Raw genomic sequence first — 21,378 nt, 5'->3', positions numbered from 1 at the left:
TAGAGGGTCAGATCCCATCCCCAAGGTATAGCCTTAGTAACAGGGTTGTGGCACTGGGGACAGAATCAGTAAAGAAAGAGTAGAGTAACAGGAGAGCAGACTTAGTGCTACAGTTACCCCTGTAGCAGGTATGTTTCCTCCTTCTGGAGGCAAAGGCCAGTGAATCTGCATAGCAGAAAGAAGAGGGGATTTTAAACTGAAGTTACAGCTGCACACCATAAGCTTGATGCTGCCAGGAGCTGAGCCCACAGCTCCCACTGACTTTGATGGGACTCACGGATACTCAGTATCTTGCTGGATCAAGCCCCAAGTCTGCATCCAACTCTGTCCCTTCCCAGATATTGAGAAGGACATTCCCAGTACTGGGATAAGGGCTGTCAGTGCAGTCATGCACCAGAAGTGGCATTTCCAGCTGACAAATAGGTCTTTTCTGCCCTTCGGTGTCCAGATAATCCAAATAGGGGCCTGGAGAATAAGGGACTCGGCTGTAATTTTGTATTTCCTTTGCAAATTGATTTTCCAGTATTGGGACAGGGCAATGAGAGAATAGCCATCTGTGACCTCTTTTGAAAAAGAATGACAAGTCACACTCTTCATGATTTCCACATCATACACCAATACCTATATGTAAATAAACGATCATGCTGGTGCAGTACATCTTATCTGCAGTGATAATCAACTGATGTCTGTTACCTGTAGAGATCTCGTATGGAAAGGAATCCCTGTAGGCTCCCCATCACAATATATTCGCCAGTCACACACATGTCTGACACTTCCTCCTTTAGACTCTCAGAGCCCAAATACTTCCCGTTCACAGAATAGAGATGCAATGCATTCTTATCCTGAAGAGATTAAAAAGAAATTACTCATGGAGGATTGAATGGATTAAGGATTTATTACTTATACATTCATCTTGTTAATAGGAATTTAGCCAAGGTTGGTAGTAACTAAAGCTGTTGGTATCTGATGGCAGTTTGTAGAATTAAGTACAGGTTGAACCTCTCTAATCCAGCACTCCCTGGTCCAGCAACGTCCGTGGTCCGGCATAGGCGCTGAATCCATGGGTGCTCTGGGGCAGGAGCACCCACGGGGAAAAAAATCAGTGGGTGCAGAGCATCCACTGGCTCCAAGCTCCCCCATCCCCCTATGTTTATTGTGTGCCAGCAGCCCTGTGCTTACCAATTCCTCCCTCTCCCTCCCAGCGTTTCTGGAGCACCGCAAAAAGCTGATTCGCGGCGTTCAAGCTCCAAGAGGGAGGACGACGACCTGGGGCCAGTGACTGGGACCCTGGGCGAGGGGCTGGCAGCTGGGGCTGGCATTGGGGAATCCACTGGCACTCTGCGTTGACCTCCCGTGGTTTGGTAAATTCTCTGGTTCGGCACCAGTCAGGTCCCGAGGGTGCCGGACTAGAGAGGTTCAACCTGTATTTATTTATATTTTTACTGCACTACATTCTGATCTATGGGCATGCTTGACAAACTTAAAAATACATTCATACTTAAACAGCCTCTCGCACTCATCCACAGATAGCACTACCCCAGCAGCAACATGAATATAACAAAAAATTAATAAGCCCCACCAAACAAACGAGAGTCCCCCTTCCCAGCCTCACCCACCCTCCCAAATCCGACAGGGCAAGGAGCAAAGTTGGGCCTTGCAGCATGTCCTGAAAGTTAACAAACGCAGAATGTTAACATTAGGTACACACCTCTTTCCAATTCTTAGCGCAATTACACAAGCCTTCATCAAAAGAGGCATCCCTACACTGAATAGGCAGTGAGAATGAATTACACCATGAACCCTAAAGGTTGTCCCTCTAGGTCAGGTTGTCCCTCTCAATTTTTGAGAAACATTGGTGTATCTGTGGGGCAGCTTGCACACAGAATTTCCTAAGAAACTAGCTCTACTGCAAAAAAAACCCCCCCAAAACAAAAAAAACTGGTACATTTGTTTAGTTTTTACAGCAAAACATACACCAGCATTCTATGACCTTGGGTTGAAACTTGTGAAGTACCTTGAGAGTAGTCTTTCCTTCTATACTGGTGTGGACAACTATGTGTCCTTCCCAGGATACAGCCAGGTTGGGAACAGTCAGCAGAAGGGAACTCTCACACGGTGGTCGCAAAGTCCTCATGTACTGACCTTTCTGAATAGTATGAATAATCACAGTGCTATCCTGTTAAGACAAAAAACAATGTTATTTCTTCACAGTAATATTCACATAAGGTAATTATTTGGAGCAAGGGAACAGAACATTTTAAAAGATCTTAAGGTGTAGTAATAGTTATTGAAGAAGAAACTACAGGCACCAGACAGGAATCAGGGCCCCACAGTGCTAGGCATTGTACACAGATAGTGAAAAAACCCAATCCTTTCCCCTTAAGAGTTAGTCTCAGCATATGAGGAGACAACAGGTGGAGAAAAAACAAACAAAAGCGGGGGGGTGGGGGAAAGGTAGCAGTGAAACAAATCATATTTCATAGAGTAAGTAGCAGTCACAGGACACCCCTGTGTAGCCATTATCAAGTGTTTTGGAGACATCATGGCAGAACAGCAAATTTTAAGGAAGACAAAAGAGTGGCTTTGCAGATCCTTTATGGGGAGCCTCCTCATGCCTGAGGGGTGGAATGGGACAAAATGCAAAGGTGCTTGAGGTAGAATTGCATTATTTAGTGATGAAAGTTGGCCATCATCGGCAGAGTGGAAACAGAGGTCAACAGTTTCATAGAGTTGGAGGGTAGGGTGTGGCTAAACTGTGGAGAGCCTCTGAGGTAAAGACAAGTAGTTTGTGTTTGCTGAGGCAGAAAACAAGTTCTGTAGCATGAGTATTCCTACAGGAAACTGGATTTCTTCGGATGGTTGTACACACTTCAAACATTCACCTGTGCAAAAGAGCTGTGGCCTACTCTGAGAGCAGTATGAGTAACTGAATTATGCAGTGTGTGTGTTGACATGGTGCAAGACTTGCTCTTTACCCAAAAGGGAAAAGAGGAAACTAGGAAACAGTAACATTTTTTCCAGCTACACTAATTCCAGTAGTAAATATTACTCCTTTGAAGGGGGAAAATTACGAAGATGCTTACCCTGGCTCCAGATACCACCATGTCCAGTTCAGTGCTGATGCCAACGCTGGATACCTCATCAGTATGTCCATACAGAATCTGCAAGGGTTTAGGTGACAGGCCTACAGGAACTCCTCCCTGATATCAACATAAAATGATACATTTATAGATTTTCTCACAGTTGAAGAATACATACAAAATATCTTTATCATCATGTGCATTGGATGTACTTGATGTAGGCCAAACATCACACTTTACTTCTATTGTTGCTCACATTTACAGCCGCCTAAGTCAGCTTCCCTTTTTGTGCCTCAGTTTATTAAATCAAAAGGATGAATTAAATGATGAATTAAATTCCTTTGATCTTTGAGTTCACAGTCTTCTTCATAACGTAATTAAAGTGAAGACTATTTTGCATAAAAATTATATCAATTTTGTCTCATATCCTGAGGCAACAGAGACACAGCCAATCTGATTCTGCTTTGTGAGATATATAATAGAAAGTTGTTTTGTGAAAAATATTGTCAATGTATAGCTTTCATTAATGGAACTCCAACACTCTAAAACAATTTGGTACTTCCATTTCATTTTTAACATAATATAATTATATTCAAAACCACTTTAAGTGGGGTCTGTTTCAGCATGCAAGTGCCCAAAGAGATGGGTATGAAAACAATTTCTCTTCTGCCTTATAGTATGGAGAGATGAATGCCAACCAAAACACTGAAAATATGAGGCACACATGACAGTGCTAAGAAGCAAGAAGATATATCAGAACACTACGAGGGAGGGAATCAATTACATGGGCCTTAAACCACCCAAGGATTCTCCCACACAAAAAGTGGCTTAACTGTTTTCTGGGGATTCCTTTGAATCTGTCTGGGATTGGGCAAAAGAAGCAGTCTTAGCAAGGGCCTTAGTCTGACCAAGTAAAATAAGTAAGTAGACCTCGTCAAGACTTTCCCATTGGAATGATTTTCCGATGGAAAATGCAGTTTCTGCAAAACCAAAAAGTTTTCCACAAGAAAATTTTGATTTTGCCAAAAATTTCAATTTTCTGTAGGGAAACCCTAAATGAAATATTTCATTTCAGGTCAGTTTAACTTAGATTGGAATATTCCGGTTTTCTTAATTGACCAGAAACAATTAGTTTTGAGTCAGTTCAACAAAACCTTGAACTAGCAGCACATTGTCTAAAGGGAGTTGTAGTTCAGGCCTCCAATTCTCTCCAATGGCTGGGCTCCCTGGAGGACTACAGCTCCAGAAATACAGATTTCTCTGTCTGAGCTGCATAGTGAATCATGGGAGTTACATGATTACATGCATTATAAGAGATGTAATCCAGCCAAGGATCATGACCCATATGGAAGAATGGGTGCATCTGTCTCCTATTAGGTAATGCATCACTATGGGGATTCATTTCAATCAATAATGTCAAAATCTTGACATTTCTTAATCAAAAATTTTCATAATTTCTGTACTGACAAAAACTTCAAATTTTAAAACTTTTAGTCCCAATTTGGCACAAAAACAAAACGCTAAAATGTCAGAATTTGCTGTTAGATGGAAATTCCAAATTTCACTTAGCTGTAGTCATATGGCTTCAACAAGAAAGAGTTCTACCCTCAACTTTCTGAGGTTGGCTCCATTTGCGCCAACTACTTTCTTTCTGAAAGCAGCTGTAAATATTCTCAGTGTATAATGCATGTCAAACATGTGGTATCCTGCTAAGTGACAGCAGGATTTCTTATTCACTGCATACAACTGTCAGAGTATCTGGTTACATGCCAATGCACTGACATTAAAGCATGCTAGCTGGATTTAGCCACAAATGACTCTTATACAAGACACAAGAAGATAAAATCAGGCATATTGTCCACAAGACACAGCAGGAGCTGTAGCTTGTAACACTTCCATTTTCCCTAATAGCCTTAATATATGCAGTGTGAATGTTGAGGGGCAGAGTTCTGCAAAGAACATCTGGTAAACCTAAATAATCAAGAGGTATCATAGAACTGGGCTAAGTTTATTAACTCATAAAACTGGTAGCCTGTTGGTACATCAGCATAAAGACAATGATGCCAAAAGCCACAACTGCTAAATTAATTTGTTTGTGTGTGCAGTCCACTTTCCTCCTTTCCTCTCTTGCTTTCACGTATACCAAGCTTTCAAAAGTGTAACCAGGATGTTTTCCTAGTTAAAAAGTTGCCTTTTATAAAGAAGAATGAAAACTTATGATAAAATTATCTTTCCACTATCATCACGTTGGGGTCTTCTTTTATTTAGATCCTGCCATTTCGTGCTATGTTTAACATTGGTAAAGGCCACCTCACACTTTAGGGGCTTAAATTAGCACATTAAAAATTATATCTACCTTCCGTTTGTGAAATCACAAGTCAGATATTAAAGCTTTCTAAGATCCTGGTTTAGTGCCAGGCTGGACATTACTAGTCCCCTGGCTAACTGCTTAGTTACTGTAATGGGGCCACCACCTCCAGTGATCCCCTTCATAGCCAGGGTGGGGCATTTCTGCCTCAGTTTCTCTCCCCTCAGGACTCCTCAATAAATTTGACATAAGCTTTTCTCTTGGCCAATGATACCCTGGTTTATTATCACAGACCATTCAAAGTAAAGTTATCAAAGTCCAAAACAAAGTTAGAGATGCATATATTGCTCCTTCCCTGCTCTTCATCAAGCCACTCCCAGGCATTCCTGCCTGGAGTCTTCCCTGCTTTGGCTGGCCACTCCCAGCTCTACTGAGCTGGCATTTTTTCTCTTTTGTCTCAGGGTCTTCTGCAGGAGCCTTCTGTTCTTAGTATCTCAGGATCTCCTACAAGAGCCTTCCTCCTCTCTGCAGACCTCTGCTGAAGTCTCTATGCATATGTCTACACTTCAGTTAAGACACTGTGATCAAATGCACCCCATGTTCATACCGACACACCCCTGTAATAATCTTTGTACTAAATATGCCTTGTGCCATTTGATAACTAGTGACTCGCTAGTCAATAATGTCATGGTGAAATGTATGTAGCAACATTATATCCCAAGTTCTGAATTCCTCCTGTATGATTTTGGTAACACATATTCAAAACCCATGTAGCCCCAATTAGGCAGGAGTGTTTAAGCAGGTCTATCTTAAACAAAGGAATGTGAGTTTACCTCAATGTAAGTAGTAAACACGGTCCTTAAGATAGCAAGAAGGAGACGAGGAAAATCTGCATTTCAGCATACAGGGGAGAAGAAAGAGCCTGAGGGCACCTTCACCCAGACTCCACATTGCCTTCCTCAATGTTTGAATAAACTTCGCATTGAAGATTAATGCTCAGAAAAACCCACTTCAAAGGGGGACTGGACTATAAAAGTGAGGAGCAAACACACCCCAGGTGTTTTCTCTCTCTCTCTCTCTCTCTCTCTCTCATCTAAGACAACAAAGGAACCAGCCTTTGGACTTTGGGAGCGGTTCTTACCTGAGAATTTGGTCAACCCTGTTGCTGGGAACATGTGGCAAAAATTCTACCTTGAACCAAGTCTAGTTTGTTAAGTTTTAGTTACCAGAAAGTGTTTTATCTTTATTTCTCTTATAACCATTTCTTTCTGTAATGCCTTACATTTGTACTCACTTAAAATCCATTTCTTTGTATTTAAGTAAACTTGTTTTATTCTTTAGTCAAACCTAATTCAGTGTTGTGTTTAAAGTGAATATTTTGGTAACGCCAATTAAAGTAGCAAAGTGTTGTACATTGACCCCTTACAGCAGGGGTAGGCAAACTTTTTGGCCCAAGGGCCAAATCATGGTTGCAAAACTGTATGGAGGGCCGGGTAAGGAAGGTTGTGACTACCCAAACCAGCCTGGCCTCCGCCCACTTCCCACCCCCCCTCAGAACCCCGACCCATCCAACGCTCCTTGTCCTCTGATCACCCCCTCCCGGGACTCCGCCCCCTAACCAACCTCCACTTCTCCCCGTCCCCTGACTGCCCCGACCCGTATCCACACCTCCAGCCTGAGACAGGCACCCACAGGACTCCCACGCCTATCCAACCCCCCCGCTCCCCTGTCCCCTGACTGCCCCAACCCCTATCCACACTCCCGCCTCTAACTGACCCCCAGGACCTCACCCCTATCCAACCCCCCCGTCCTCTGACTGCTCTGACCCCTATCCACACCCCTGCCCCCAGACAGGCCCCCCACGGGAATCCCACGCCTATCCAACACCCCCTGTTCCCTGACCACCTCCCCCCCGAACCTCCGCCCCATCCAACCGCTCTCTGTCTCCTGACTGCCCCCTGCCCCTTATCCAACTCCCCCCCCTTACCATGCTGCTCAGAGCAGTAAAGCCACAGCCTGGCCAGAGCCAGCCACGCCGCCGGTGCGCTGCCCAGCAGGAGCGGCAGGCCTGAGCACTGGCATCGCATCACGCTGAGGCTGCAAGGGAGGAGGGACAGTGGGGGAGAGGCCGGGGGCTAGCCTCCCCGGCCGGGAGCTCAGGGGCCAGGCAAGGCGGTCCCACAGGCTGGATGTGGCCTGTGGGCCGTAGTTTGCCCACCTCTGCCTGACAGGGACACTGAACCTCTAATAGCTGAACTGTGAAGGAGTGGGCTGGACAGTGCAGAACACCCGTTTTGGGGAAATTTCAAGACAGGGAACGTGTTGGGGTCAATGCTGCAAGAAGTAACCAAGGCTGCTGGAAGTCAGAGTGTGGCTGGTGGGTAGCTGGCCGGCTGCAGCTATATACAGGCACTCAGGGTGTGACCTGCATGCTGTTTGTGAGAGACCTAGCTTAGGAGCTATAGCAGCAGAACACTGTGAGGCACCCAAGTTTGCAGGCCGGTGGTGACAGTCCCTCACTACTGTGGGCTGCATCCTGGACTGTGAAACACCCTTGGCTGGCCTGAGTCAGCCGACTCAGGCTCATGGGGCTTGGGCTACAGGGCTGCTTAATAGTGGTGAAGATGTTTGGACTTGGGCTGCAGCGCAGGCTCCGGGACCCATCCAGGGGGGAGGGTCGAAGACCCCAGGCTCCAGCCTGAGAGAGAACACCTACAACTGCAATTCAACAGTCCCATAGCCTGAGCCCAAGTCAGCCGACACAGGCCAGCCCCGGGTGTTCAATTGCAGCGTAGATATAGCTTATCTCCCCCTGGTCTCTCATTACCCAGACCTCTCCGTTACCTATCCCAGAGGCCTGATTGAGTCATATGACCCAGAGGTCACATGACCTTCATTGTCCCCACCTGGGGAAGAGAGTTGGCTGCATGACAGATGGGGCTGAGACCCACCTCTCTTTAAAGAACCAGTCACCCAGTGACAGTTACAGATCAGCATTTCACGCTAAAGAAACAGAACACCAGAAGAGAGATGTGGTCTAGTACTGGGAGCACAAGACTAGAAATCAGGAGCTCTCGAGTTCTAATCCGGCCTTTGACACTAACTCCTGAGATGCTGGACAGGTCACCTTCTCTACTTCAGTTTCTCCACCAGTAAAATAGAAATAATATTTACTTACTTACCTCAAAGGGCAGTTACATATTGTCCGCAAAGAACCTTAACCAAATAAAAGTGCTCTAGGTAACATTATTAATGCTACTATAATAAATAGAGCAGAGATGCTAATAAGTACTTGAAAACCATGAAACAGTCTAAGAGAGATACTGAACTCATCATAATTTTCAGAAGTCCGTTTTACCCTGAAAACATGACAGACAGATCAAACAAATCAGAGAACAGCAACTCTAATGAGTCTAAACGTACTGGACTGCTAGATTGGTGAACAAAGCACTAAAGCAAAACCCTTCAGAAGGCTGCTTCTAAAGCTGTGCAGGTGTACTTACTTGCTGAACTATTTGCCATATCATACATGTTGTGTCTCTGGAACCTGAAATTAAATGGATTCCACAGAAATCTATAGCCAAACAGGTCACAATATCTATAAAGGAAAGAAAACAATTACCTTAACTTTGCATCTCAACTAAACATTTTATCTGGCTTTAAAACCAATTGACATTTGGTGGCAATGTGATGCTGTGCAGCATGCCAGCAATGTAGTTACATTTGCAAACAAACAAACTCTACAACAGGAATGTGGTATACATTTTCAAGACTGATTAGAGTCTAAGATCCTAGTTGTAATAATAAAGCCCTAGCCAGGAGCAGGACAAACATTAAACGTAATCATTATTATCTTATCTTAAAAAATAAAGATTGTTTTTAATACACACTAGACTATTATTGGAATTACTATATAAACACTTGAGAGAATATGTTTTCATTAGTCCTATTTGAACCACAGAGTGTGATGGCAAGAATGGCAGAAACTAGCTTATTCCTCATTGCAATGTGACCCAAGTACACTATTTTATTATCCTTTATAAAAGACTGAGCCTTGCAATAGTCAAAGTGTCAGATTTTTGTGTTACAAAAACCATGTATAAAATATGTAATTTCATAATTCAAAACTAAAATAGTGTACTTACCCATGTGTCTGACATGTTGTCCAATTAATTTGCCTTTCGTGAGCGATGTCACTCTGATGCTATTGTCCCAATGCCCTCCACTGAACATCAACTTTGCATCATGGGATACTACAAACAGTTTAGAGGTGATCTCTAGCCCTGGAGCGAAAGGACCACTTATGCTACGTTGGGTTCTGCAAACAAATTTTACAGTTAAGATTTTCCCTATGTTAATATTATGATCTATAAAGAATATGTACCTAGCAACACTGGGGTGACATCCTGGCTGCCCTAATATCAATTAAAAAATTCCCTTTCGGGGGGGGGGGAAGGGGGAGTGTGTGTGCGCGCGCGTCAGGATTTCATGCTAGTTCTTTATACAATATCCTACCTGGTTTGCGGCTCTGTGGATAACTTAAATCCATATTAAATATTTATACAAAAACTTTTCAAAATTCTGTAAAAAGACAAACCTCTTGTAAACAATCAAAAAGCGTGGTACAGTTTGTAATCTAAAGTGTGGTTCTATTGTGAAAAGGGACTATAAATGGTAGTTGCTTACTCAGGAAATCTACCCCTCCCATGTGTTCAGTCTCATATCTGTTCACTTTGATGACAAGTGTTTTAACTACTCTGGATTCCTGTTAATACAGTCGAGTTAACATATGTTAGGAAGAGCGAGAGTGAGCTCTATTCCTCTTAGTCCATCACCAACAGAAGGAGTTTATTAAATTCCAACCAGTTACCCTTGTGCAAACTCAGTGAATGCAATGGGAGTTGCACAGATATCACTGAAAACTTAACTGGAAGATACGAATTGCATAAGCATAAACGAGGCCAGATCTGCAGAACATTTATTATGAACGATGATGCAGGAGAATAATGAAGCAAGCTTGACTCTCAGATGCCAGGATGAGTTTGCAGGGCTGGCAGTTAGAAAAACATTTTAGTAAATTGGTTTGAAAGTCATTAATAGACAATGAAGACAGAACCTTACAATATCATTTGTATAGTCACTTTTCAGAGAACCACTGTAGTTTAATTTTTTTCCCGCTGAATGCATCCGATGAAGTGAGCTCACGAAAGCTTATGCTCAAATAAATGTGTTAGTCTCTAAGGTGCCACAAGTACTCCTTTTCTTTTTGTGAATACAGACTAACACGACTGCTACTCTGAAATCTGTAGTTTAATTAATATTAGGGGATGTCAAAGCCTTGAAAAATGTAAAGCACACTATATAGATATTATGTTTTAATTAAAAATCACAGATAATGAAAGCAGTGCTATCGAATCACTATAGAACACGACTCTGTACCTATCCTACTTTGACTCATACTATTTTTATAACAGAGTTCACTACTGCATCTTTCCTCCTCTTTACTTACTTGGGATTTGTCACAGTTGGATCTCTGATGAACGTAAAATAGTTGGAGATATTTCTATCATATGGTAGCCACCCGTGGGTTCCAATAATGCAGTTCAGACTCGCTATCACCTGAAAAAGTAAGTTGGATAAAAATCAATGAAATTGTGTAATGTTGCAAAGCCCTCTTTGCTTGTCTTTCCCAATAACAGAGCTTGCATCTGAGTCAACATCAGTCTCTTGAAAGTTTACCACCGAACTGATCCAGCTGAGGCTAGCACTATCATGAGGACAGGATGGAGAGCTTGTGAGGTTTTTTGTTTTATTATTTTTTTAAAATAATGAGTTATGACTAAGACTACGTATATAACATGGACGTCATGGAAGTCAAGGAACCCATGACTTCCAGAGACCTCCATGACATTCTCTGCTTCAGACCCAGAGGCTGCCAGACTCTGGAGCTGGCAGCCAGTGGGGCTCTGGCAGGGTTCCAGTGACAGGCAACAGCAGTGACATGGGGCCCCCTGCAAGGTTCCAGCGATGGTGACAGACTCCTGAGGGGGCCCTCCTCAGGGTTCCAGCAATAGGCGACAGACTCGCATGGGAGGGGTGGAGGGACACACCTGTTTTCTCTTTGGGAAATATGGTCACCCTGCAGCTCCCAGCCACAGTAGGTGGAGGGGAGCCCCCTTGCAGCGTCCAGCTGCCGTGGGCAGAGGAGGAATCCCACAGCTCCCAGCCACCATGGTGGCAGGGGAAACCATGGAGCCGCAGCAGCAAAAGTCAGAGTCAGGTCACAGCTTCCATGAATTTTTGTTTACTGCCCGTGACCTGTCTGTGACTTTTACTAAAAATAACCATGACAAAATCTTAGCCTTAGTTATGACTTACTAACATATGGTATATACTGCCTAGATAAAACAATGAATGATGCTTGTGTGTGATGTATATTAGCTAGCTAGAACAGCAATTGGTACTTGAGACACAGGCTAATAAGAAGGCCTATGCTTTGCACATGCATTTCATCATAATTATTTAATTCTTCTATTTTATTTTCTTTGAAATACTCAGAGGTAGTAACTAGCATTTAAATTAAATTAAAGACATTCCCAGAGTCGTTTTGTTACTGAGCCAGTGTGAAAGTAATTCCAGCTAGTTTTAATGTAGTGTACTATTTTTGTCAGTGACTTGAAAGGAATAGAATCAAATCTTTAGACACAGGTGTACAAAACCTGACTAGCCACAGGTTTATCTATGCCTAATTTAGCCTACACAAATGTGAGTGGAGAACATTAAACAATATATGAGCATTTCCAAAGAGATTATTAAACTGGGGACTGTTATAAGAACTTAGATTCAGATTGATAGTAACACGTTAACTCTACCCCCAATGTCATCATGACATCTAGCATCCACATTTTGTCAATATAAAGGTGAATTTTAGGAACAGTGCAGTCATATGTAACACAGAGTTTCAAACAGCAGTACTGACATATCCAACTCACCAGGATCTCTGGGCTCCCTTGAGACATAAAGGAACGTGACTGGTTCCTGGGAACAACAGCCTTGATGATGGGAACGCCATCACTGATACCCTATGAGAAATGATATTTTCAGCTGACTGTAGGTGGTACAAATACTTTAGTTAACTGGTAGACAAAATTGCAGGTACTACCAGGTAGAGATACACACATCTTAAATAGCTAAGTTTGGCCACTAACACTAGGGAGAAATCCTGACCACTTTGAAGTCAATGGGAATTTTAAAATTGACTACAGTGGGGCCAGGATTTCACCTTTGGTGTCTCTGTCCAGTCTGTGTGTAGGCACTTGGAAAGTAGGAAGGCTAAGGAAGCAAAAAGGATAACATGTAACATTTAGATAGTTAAAATAAATGTTACAGAATCACTGCAGGATGAAGGTAAGTAAACTTACTCAACCTCTATAAATTCACTGCAAAGAAAGATCTCCTTCTATACAAAGGGTTTATTAGATGTTTTGTACAAAATTTTCTTTACATTATAAGTAAGTTTATTTTTACTCTGCTGACCACTTTTTATTCCAACATATTACAGGTTTCAGACTAGTCTTAAAACACATGCAATGCAATGTGTGTCAGTAGCTACCTCTACGAAGAATGACTTAAGTTCAGGGAGATGCTGGAACAGATTCAGAGTTGAGCTGTCACTTTTGGTCTGTCTCTGTATTACTTCCTCTGCAGATAATCTCGCAGGATGAGGCTCCTAGGAGACAATATTGAGTGAGGCGTGTGGGTTTTTTTTTGTTTTTTGGTTTTTTTTGTTTTTTTTTTTAAATCAAATTTATACACAATTTCAGCATAGCAGGAAATCATCTTTGATTGAACTGTTCAAGTCATGTATGGTATTCAGAGTCAAGAGAGAATGTAAACTGTATTTCTAGCTCAATATATTAAATTCAGATGAAGGGATTCCTCCTCTGGAGTTACTGTTTCTAGACCATGTTTCTATATAAAGGAAACCTTGGCTGATTTACTTGGAAGATTTACTCTACATGGGATGGGGAGAGGAAAAGTTTTTTAAAGCTGGTTTTATTATTTGAGAAAGAAAAATTTCTTCATTCATACCAAAAAAGAAACATTTAGATTTTATTACAAGCCATGTTGCTAATTTTTCCTCACATTGGAAGCTAGCATTAAAGGATTACTATACATAACACCTGTAGAATGTCACATCTATTCCAGAATTTAGACAGCCTTAGGACTAGACATTAGGGAAAACTGGAGTGGAAACCTGGACAGAAAGGAATAAAAGTGGAGAACTGGACTAAGACCAACAAAAATGTATTTCCTGTCTTACAGGCACATATTTAACAAAATACCTAGTACTATACAACAATTATTAAAGACCATGCAGAAGGCACACAATTCCTATGAATAATCTGATTAAAAAACTGACTAGATAGCAAGTCTATCTGAAGGGGCTTTGCTCGGAGCTATAGTTAGAGCTCAAAAATATTAAGTGGCAAAGTTATGAAGCAAGTTGTTTCCACATCTATTTAAGTTATATCAGAAGATGAAATACCAGAGATAAAATTTTCAAAGGCTCGTAAGTGACTCTGGAGCCTAATTCACATGTTCAAAAGTGACTTAGATACATAGGTGCTTAAATCTAATTGAAAGTCAAAGGGATCTAGGCTCCGAAGTGTCTAGTCACCTTTGAAAATGGGAATTAGACTTTTTTGAAAATTTTATACCAGGTTTCCTTTATTAATGATAACATTGTAGAAGATTAACTTCCCTAAAAGTTACAAGTTTCCTAAAACTTGCAGGTTATAATGCCTGGAATAGACTCTTAAAGGAACAATGGCCTTCACAATGGTTGCACAATCCTTCCACAAGCTCCTGCCACTCAAGTGTATACCTTCCCAAAACTGACCGATATGAAACTTGTGTGTTTATTGCAACAAAAAGAAATTTACCTTCAGCAGCTGACAGGGTGTTTGCCCAAAATTGTTAATCATCCCTTCTAAAGCTTTCCTTTCCTTCTCATTTGTTAAGGCATCTAAATCCACAGCTCCTGGAATCAGAACCAGAGTAGTAGAGGACAGTAAAACAAAAAAGTAGCACTGTCTACACATAATTCACTGAAGAAAGAGATACGAAACACATGTAGGAAAATATACACTAAGTAGAAAACCATTACCCCTTCTCTCTAAAAAATTGTCAACCACCATCAGTTTATTTTACACAAAGAGAGAGTCTTCTAAAAGTTCCATTCTGCAAACTTCAGAAGTTAGTAAGTGTTCTGGTTGCAGCATCTGGCTTTTGGGAAGATAACTTTTCTTTATTTAATGCACGCAAAAAATAACCCAGAATATACTTTCTTGATTAAAGACTTTCTAAAGTTTACCTTCTAAAATATGTTCTATAGTAAATTCCTATGACTAGAGTCTAGAAAATAAGTTTCAATAGGTTTTCCATTATGTTTCCAATGGAATCGTAAAGAACTATTTGTTAATTGAACAGAAGCAATTATAACAATTCCTACAGAAGGGCTAAAGAGATAATTAAATTAAAAATTCACATTTTCTTCTCTGAACATCAGATATTCTATTCTTTTATCATATGCCACAATACTGCATTCATGACGAGAAATCTGTTTCCAAATACTTCTCAAACCCCGCAAATATGATTGCGATGACAAGCAGAGAACACAGTTTTGTACCTTCATAAGTACAGTAATAGAACACATTGAGTGCCTCCACTGCAGCTGGTCCCCTCTGTTTGAAGCCAAAAATCAGATCTATCCATTCATGGAGATGAGCAGAGACATACTCAGACTCCTAAGCCAGAAAGAATTAATATCAGCAATTGAAGTACTAACTTTGCCCCCCAGATACACTGGTGGGTTTAAACACAAAAAAATTAGTGCGCTCACAAACTGCCAAAGATGAATGCATACCAGCAGCAGTTGAATAGATGTGTAAGAATATGCATACATTCTAAGGACATTAATTATTTAATAGGGCTGTTGATTAATTGCAATTAACTCATGTGATTAACTCAAAAAAATTAACTGCAATTAATCACACTGTTAAACAATAGAATACCAATTGAAATTTATTACATATTTTTGCATGTTTTTCTACATTTTCAAATATATTGATTTCCATTACAACACAGAATACAAAGTGTACAGTTTATATTATTTTTATTACAAATATTTGCACTGTAAAAATGATAGAAATAGTATTTTTAATTCTCCTCCTACAAGTACTGTAGCGCAATCTCTTTATCGTGTAACTTACAAATGTAGATTTTTTTTATTATATAACTGCACTCAAAAACAAAACAATGTAAAACTTTAGAGCCTACAAGTCTACTCAGTCCTACTTCTTGTTCAGCCAACCACTAAGAGAAACTAGTTTGTTTATATTTACAGGAGATACCACTGCCTGCTTCTTATTTATGATGTCACCTGAAAATGAGAACAGGCTTTTGCATGGCACTTTTGTAGCCAGCGTTGCAAGGTATTTACGTGCCAGATATGCTAAACATTTGTATGCCTCTTCATGCTTTGGCCACCATTCCAGAGGATATGCTTCCATCTTGATGGTCATAAAAAAATAATATGTTAATTAAATTTGTGACTGGACTCTGAGTAGAATTCTACGTCTCCTATTCTGTTTTACCCACATTCTGACATATATTTCATGTTATACCAGTCTCAGATGATGATGCAGCACATATTCGTTTTAAGAACACTTTCACAGCAGATTTGACAAAACGCAAAGATGGTACCAATGTGAGATTTCTAAAGATAGCTACAGCACTCGACCCAAAGTTTAAGAAGCTGAAGTGCCATCCAAAATATGAGAGGGATGAGGTGCGGAGCATGTTTTCAGAAGTCTTAAAAGAGCAACACTCCAATTAGGAAACTACAGAACCCGAACCACCAAAAAAGAAAATCAATCTTCTTTTGTTGGCATCTGACTCAGATGATAAAAATGAACATGCATCAGTCTGCTCTGCTTTAGATCGTTATCAAGTAGAACCCACTATCAGGATGGACGCATAGATGCTGGAATGGTGGTTGAATCATGACGGGACATATGAATCTTTAGCACATCTGGCACGTAAATATCTTGCAACACTAGCTAAAATAGTGCCATATGAACACCTGTTCTCACTTTCAAGTGATATTATAAACAAGAAGCAGGCAGCATTATCTCCGGCAGATTGTAACCAAACTTGTTTGTCTGAGCAATTGGCTGAACAAGGAAGTAGGATTGAGTGGACTTGTAGGTTCTAAAGTTTTACATTGTTTTATTTTTGAATGCAGAGTTTTTTTGTACATCATTCTACATTTGTAAGTTCAACTTTCATTATAAAGAAATTATACTACAGTATTTGTATTAGATGAACTGAAAAATACTATTTCTTTTGTTTTTTACAATGCAAATATTTGTAATAAAAAATATAAAGTGAGCACTGTACTCTTTATATTCTGTGTTGTAATGGAAATCAATATAATTGAAAATGTAGAAAACATCCACAAATATTTAAATAAATGGTATTCTCTTATTGTTTAAGAGCACGATTAATCATGATTAATTTTTTAATCACTTGACAGCCCTATTATTTAATAATTGCAACAAAGGATTACAGCTAAGAGTAAAGGAATGAAATTTTAAAAAGGAAAATTTTAAAGATCAACAGTAAACTTCCTGATGCTTAGTCATAGATTAGCAAGCCAGAAGGCACCATTGTGATCATCTAGTCCATCTAGATTCTAGACCATTATATGATACGACCTCCATAGGACTTCACTAATTTCTGTTTGAACTAGAGCATATCTTTTAGAAAATCATCCAGCCGCGATTTTTAAAGTTCCAGTGATTAAGAATCCACAACAAACCCTTAGTAAATTGTTCCAATGGTTAATTACCTTCATTGTGCATCTTATTTCACATCTGAATTTGTCGGCTAGACTGAAGAGCCCTTTACTATCAAATTTCTGTTCTCTGCATAGGTATTAGTAGACTGGAAAAATCAAGTAATTCCTTAGCCTTTTCTTTGTTAAAATAAACAGATTGAGCTTCCTGAGTCTGCATGTTTTCCAGACCAATAATCACTCATGGCTTTTCTCTGAACCCCCTCCAGTTTAATCAATATTCTTCTTGTAATCTCATCAAGAAAAGATAAAGTTAGTTTGACAGACTCTTCCATAAACCCATGTTAATTAGCATTAACTATACTGTCCTCCTTTAAGTCCCATATCAGCCATTCTGTTATTTTGCCTGGGATTGATGTCAATCTGACAGGCCTATAGTTATTTGAGTCACCTCATTGAAATATTGGTACAACGTAGCTTTCTTCCTCAGTGTTCCAAGACTTAATGAAAATCACACACTAATGGTCCAGAGAACTCCTTGGCCAACTCTTTTAAAAAAAACTCTTGAATCAGACCTGCTGATTTAACAATGTCTGACTTTAGAAGCTGCTGTTTAACATCCTCCTGAGTTATTGTTGAAATCCAACACCGGCACAGCCTTTGTAGACCCGTTATTGGCCTATGATACGGTCTGGATTAAAGCCAGATTCTCAAAGCTTGCAAGGATCATCCCCTGCCTCAAAACACTATGCCTGCTATGGACAGTGCTGAACAATAGATGGCTGTGTCTCCATTTGGGTGACAGTTTGCCCTGGTTTCAGAGTAGCAGCCGTGTTAGTCTGTATTCTCAAAAAGAAAAGGAGTACTTGTGGCACCTTAGAGACTAACAAATTTATTAGAGCATAAGCTTTCGTGAGCTACAGCTCACTTCATCGGATGCATTTGGTGGAAAAAACAGAGTAGAGATTTATATACACACACACAGAGAACATGAAACAATGGGTTTATCATACACACTGTAAGGAGAGTGATCACTTAAGATAAGCCATCACCAACAGCAGGGGGGGGAAGGAGGAAAACCTTTCATGGTGACAAGCAGGTAGGCTAATTCCAGCAGTTAACAAGAATATCAGAGGAACAGTGGGGGGTGGGGTGGGAGGGAGAAATACCATGGGGAAATAGTTTTACTTTGTGTAATGACTCATCCATTCCCAGTCTCTATTCAAGCCTAAATTAATTGTATCCAGTTTGCAAATTAATTCCAATTCAGCAGTCTCTCGTTGGAGTCTGTTTTTGAAGCTTTTTTGTTGAAGTATAGCCACTCTTAGGTCTGTGATCGAGTGACCAGAGAGATTGAAGTGTTCTCCAACTGGTTTTTGAATGTTATAATTCTTGACGTCTGATTTGTGTCCATTCATTCTTTTACGTAGAGACTGTCCAGTTTGGCCAATGTACATGGCAGAGGGGCATTGCTGGCACATGATGGCATATATCACATTGGTAGATGCGCAGGTGAAGGAGCCTCTGATAGTGTGGCTGATGTGATTAGGCCCTATGATGGTATCCCCTGAATAGATATGTGGACAGAGTTGGCAACGGGCTTTGTTGCAAGGATAGGTTCCTGGGTTAGTGGTTCTGTTGTGTGGTGTGTGGTTGCTGGTGAGTATTTGCTTCAGATTGGGGGGCTGTCTGTAAGCAAGGACTGGTCTATCTCCCAAGATCTGAGAGAGCGATGGCTCGTCCTTCAGGATAGGTTGTAGATCCTTGATGATGCGTTGGAGGGGTTTTAGTTGGGGGCTGAAGGTGATGGCTAGTGGCGTTCTGTTGTTTTCTTTGTTGGGCCTGTCCTGTAGTAGGTGACTTCTGGGTACTCTTCTGGCTCTGTCAATCTGTTTCTTCACTTCAGCAGGTGGGTACTGTAGTTGTAGGAATGCATGATAGAGATCTTGTAGGTGTTTGTCTCTGTCTGAGGGGTTGGAGCAAATGCGGTTATATCGTAGCGCTTGGCTGTAGACAATGGATCGAGTGGTATGATCTGGATGAAAGCTAGAGGCATGTAGGTAGGAATAGCGGTCAGTAGGTTTCCGATATAGGGTGGTGTTTATGTGACCATCGCTTATTAGCACCGTAGTGTCCAGGAAGTGGATCTCTTGTGTGGACTGGTCCAGGCTGAGGTTGATGGTGGGATGGAAATTGTTGAAATCATGGTGGAATTCCTCAAGAGCTTCTTTTCCATGGGTCCAGATGATGAAGATGTCATCAATGTAGCGCAAGTAGAGTAGGGGCATTAGGGAACGAGAGCTGAGGAAGCGTTGTTCTAAGTCAGCCATAAAAATGTTGGCATACTGTGGGGCCATGCGGGTACCCATCGCAGTGCCGCTGATTTGAAGGTATACATTGTCACCAAATGTGAAATAGTTATGGGTCAGGACAAAGTCACAAAGTTTTGCCACCAGGTTAGCCGTGACAGTATCGGGGATACTGTTCCTGACGGCTTGTAGTCCATCTTTGTGTGGAATATTGGTGTAGAGGGCTTCTACATCCATAGTGGCTAGGATGGTGTTTTTAGGAAGATCACCAATGGACTGTAGTTTCCTCAGGAAATCGGTGGTGTCTCGAAGATAGCTGGGAGTGCTGGTAACGAAGGGCCTGAGGAGGGAGTCTACATAGCCAGACAATCCTGCTGTCAGGGTGCCAATGCCTGAGATGATGGGGCGTCCAGGATTTCCAGGTTTATGGATCTTGGGTAGCAGATAGAATACCCCAGGTCCTGGCTCCAGGGGTGTGTCTGTGCGGATTTGTTCTTGTGCTTTTTCAGGGAGTTTCTTGAGCAAATGCTGTAGTTTCTTTTGGTAACTCTCACTGGGATCAGAGGGTAATGGCTTGTAGAAAGTGGTGTTGGAGAGCTGCCTAGTAGCCTCTTGTTCATACTCTGACCTATTCATGATGACGACAGCACCTCCTTTGTCAGCCTTTTTGATTATGATGTCAGAGTTGTTTCTGAGGCTGTGGATGGCACTGTGTTCTGCATGGCTGAGGTTATGGGGTAAGCGATGCTGCTTTTCCACAATTTCAGCTCGTGCACGTCGGCGGAAGCAGTCTATGTAGAAATCCAGGCTGCTGTTTCGACCTTCAGGAGGAGTCCACCTAGAATCCTTCTTTTTGTAGTGTTGGCAGGAAGGTCTCTGTGGGTTAATATGTTGGTCAGAGGTGTGTTGGAAATATTCCTTGAGTCTGAGACGTCGAAAATAGGATTCTAGGTCACCACAGAACTGTATCATGTTCGGGGGGGTGGAGGGGCAAAAGGAGAGGCCCCGAGATAGGACAGATTCTTCCGCTGGGCTAAGAGTATAGTTGGATAGAGTTTGCCCTGGTTCCTCAACAATGGATTGCCACAAGGCTCAGTACTCGCCTCAATACTCTTCAAATGTCTACACAAGTGACATGCTGCCAAATGAAGTCACGCAAATTTGCATATGAGGATGACCTTGCCCTAGCAATGCAAGCAGCCACCTTCAATGACACTGAGTCCACCGTGAATGGAGATCTAAACATCAGGGAGGCATATTTCCGGAAATGCAGGCTCAAACCAACCCTCCCACAAAACAACAGTCAGTGCATTCCATTTCATTGATAAGAGGAACACTAAGCACACCCTGAAAGTGACCTGCTGCTGCAACACTGTGCAACATGATCCCACTTCAATTTATCTTGGAGTGAAGCTGGACCACATGCACATTTCATGACCATTTGAAGAAAGTAGCCACCAATATGAAGACAAGGGTAAATCTGATCCAGAAACTGGCAAGCAGAAGCTGGGAGCATCAGCATCAGTGCTATGGACATCAGCAATGGCACTTGTGTACTCCGTAGTGGAGTACTGTGCACCAGTATGGACCAAAAGTAGCCACACTTTACTTGTTGATGTCCAACTGCACACTGCAATATGGTTAATCTGTGGAATCCTCAGGTCGATCCCAACACCCTGGCTGCCCGTGCTGTCACATATCGCTCCCCCATGCGTTCTCCGTGATGCTGCAACCCTCTGGGAAGTCCAGCGAATCAAAGAAAATGAACATCTCCTCTTCCACCAGCACCTCAACAGTGCCCCTCACCACTGGTTGAAGTCA

At 41.6% G+C, this 21,378-nt stretch overlaps 1 protein-coding gene across 3 annotated transcripts in view; it reads right to left on the bottom strand.

Moving 5' to 3' along the window:
* The window catches only part of NBEAL1 (neurobeachin like 1), a 134,322-nt gene that overhangs the window by 8,184 nt on the left and 104,760 nt on the right, over positions 1-21,378 (bottom strand). For all 3 annotated transcript variants that reach the window (XM_038421131.2, XM_038421133.2, XM_043505615.1), the window contains 10 exons: positions 15,080-15,197; positions 14,334-14,431; positions 13,001-13,117; positions 12,381-12,470; positions 10,898-11,007; positions 9,534-9,706; positions 8,892-8,986; positions 3,084-3,200; positions 2,015-2,176; positions 694-842 (listed from right to left, as the gene is read on the bottom strand). In XM_038421131.2, coding sequence (XP_038277059.1) covers positions 694-842; positions 2,015-2,176; positions 3,084-3,200; positions 8,892-8,986; positions 9,534-9,706; positions 10,898-11,007; positions 12,381-12,470; positions 13,001-13,117; positions 14,334-14,431; positions 15,080-15,197 — 1,229 coding nt within the window. The remainder of the gene's footprint in view (positions 1-693; positions 843-2,014; positions 2,177-3,083; positions 3,201-8,891; positions 8,987-9,533; positions 9,707-10,897; positions 11,008-12,380; positions 12,471-13,000; positions 13,118-14,333; positions 14,432-15,079; positions 15,198-21,378) is intronic.

Source organism: Dermochelys coriacea, chromosome 11 (assembly GCF_009764565.3).
Source record: "Dermochelys coriacea isolate rDerCor1 chromosome 11, rDerCor1.pri.v4, whole genome shotgun sequence".
In the NCBI taxonomy this organism is placed as follows: domain Eukaryota; kingdom Metazoa; phylum Chordata; order Testudines; family Dermochelyidae; genus Dermochelys; species Dermochelys coriacea.
The sequence above is the reverse complement of the archived record's forward strand: the minus strand, read 5'-3'. Positions and strand labels throughout refer to the sequence as shown.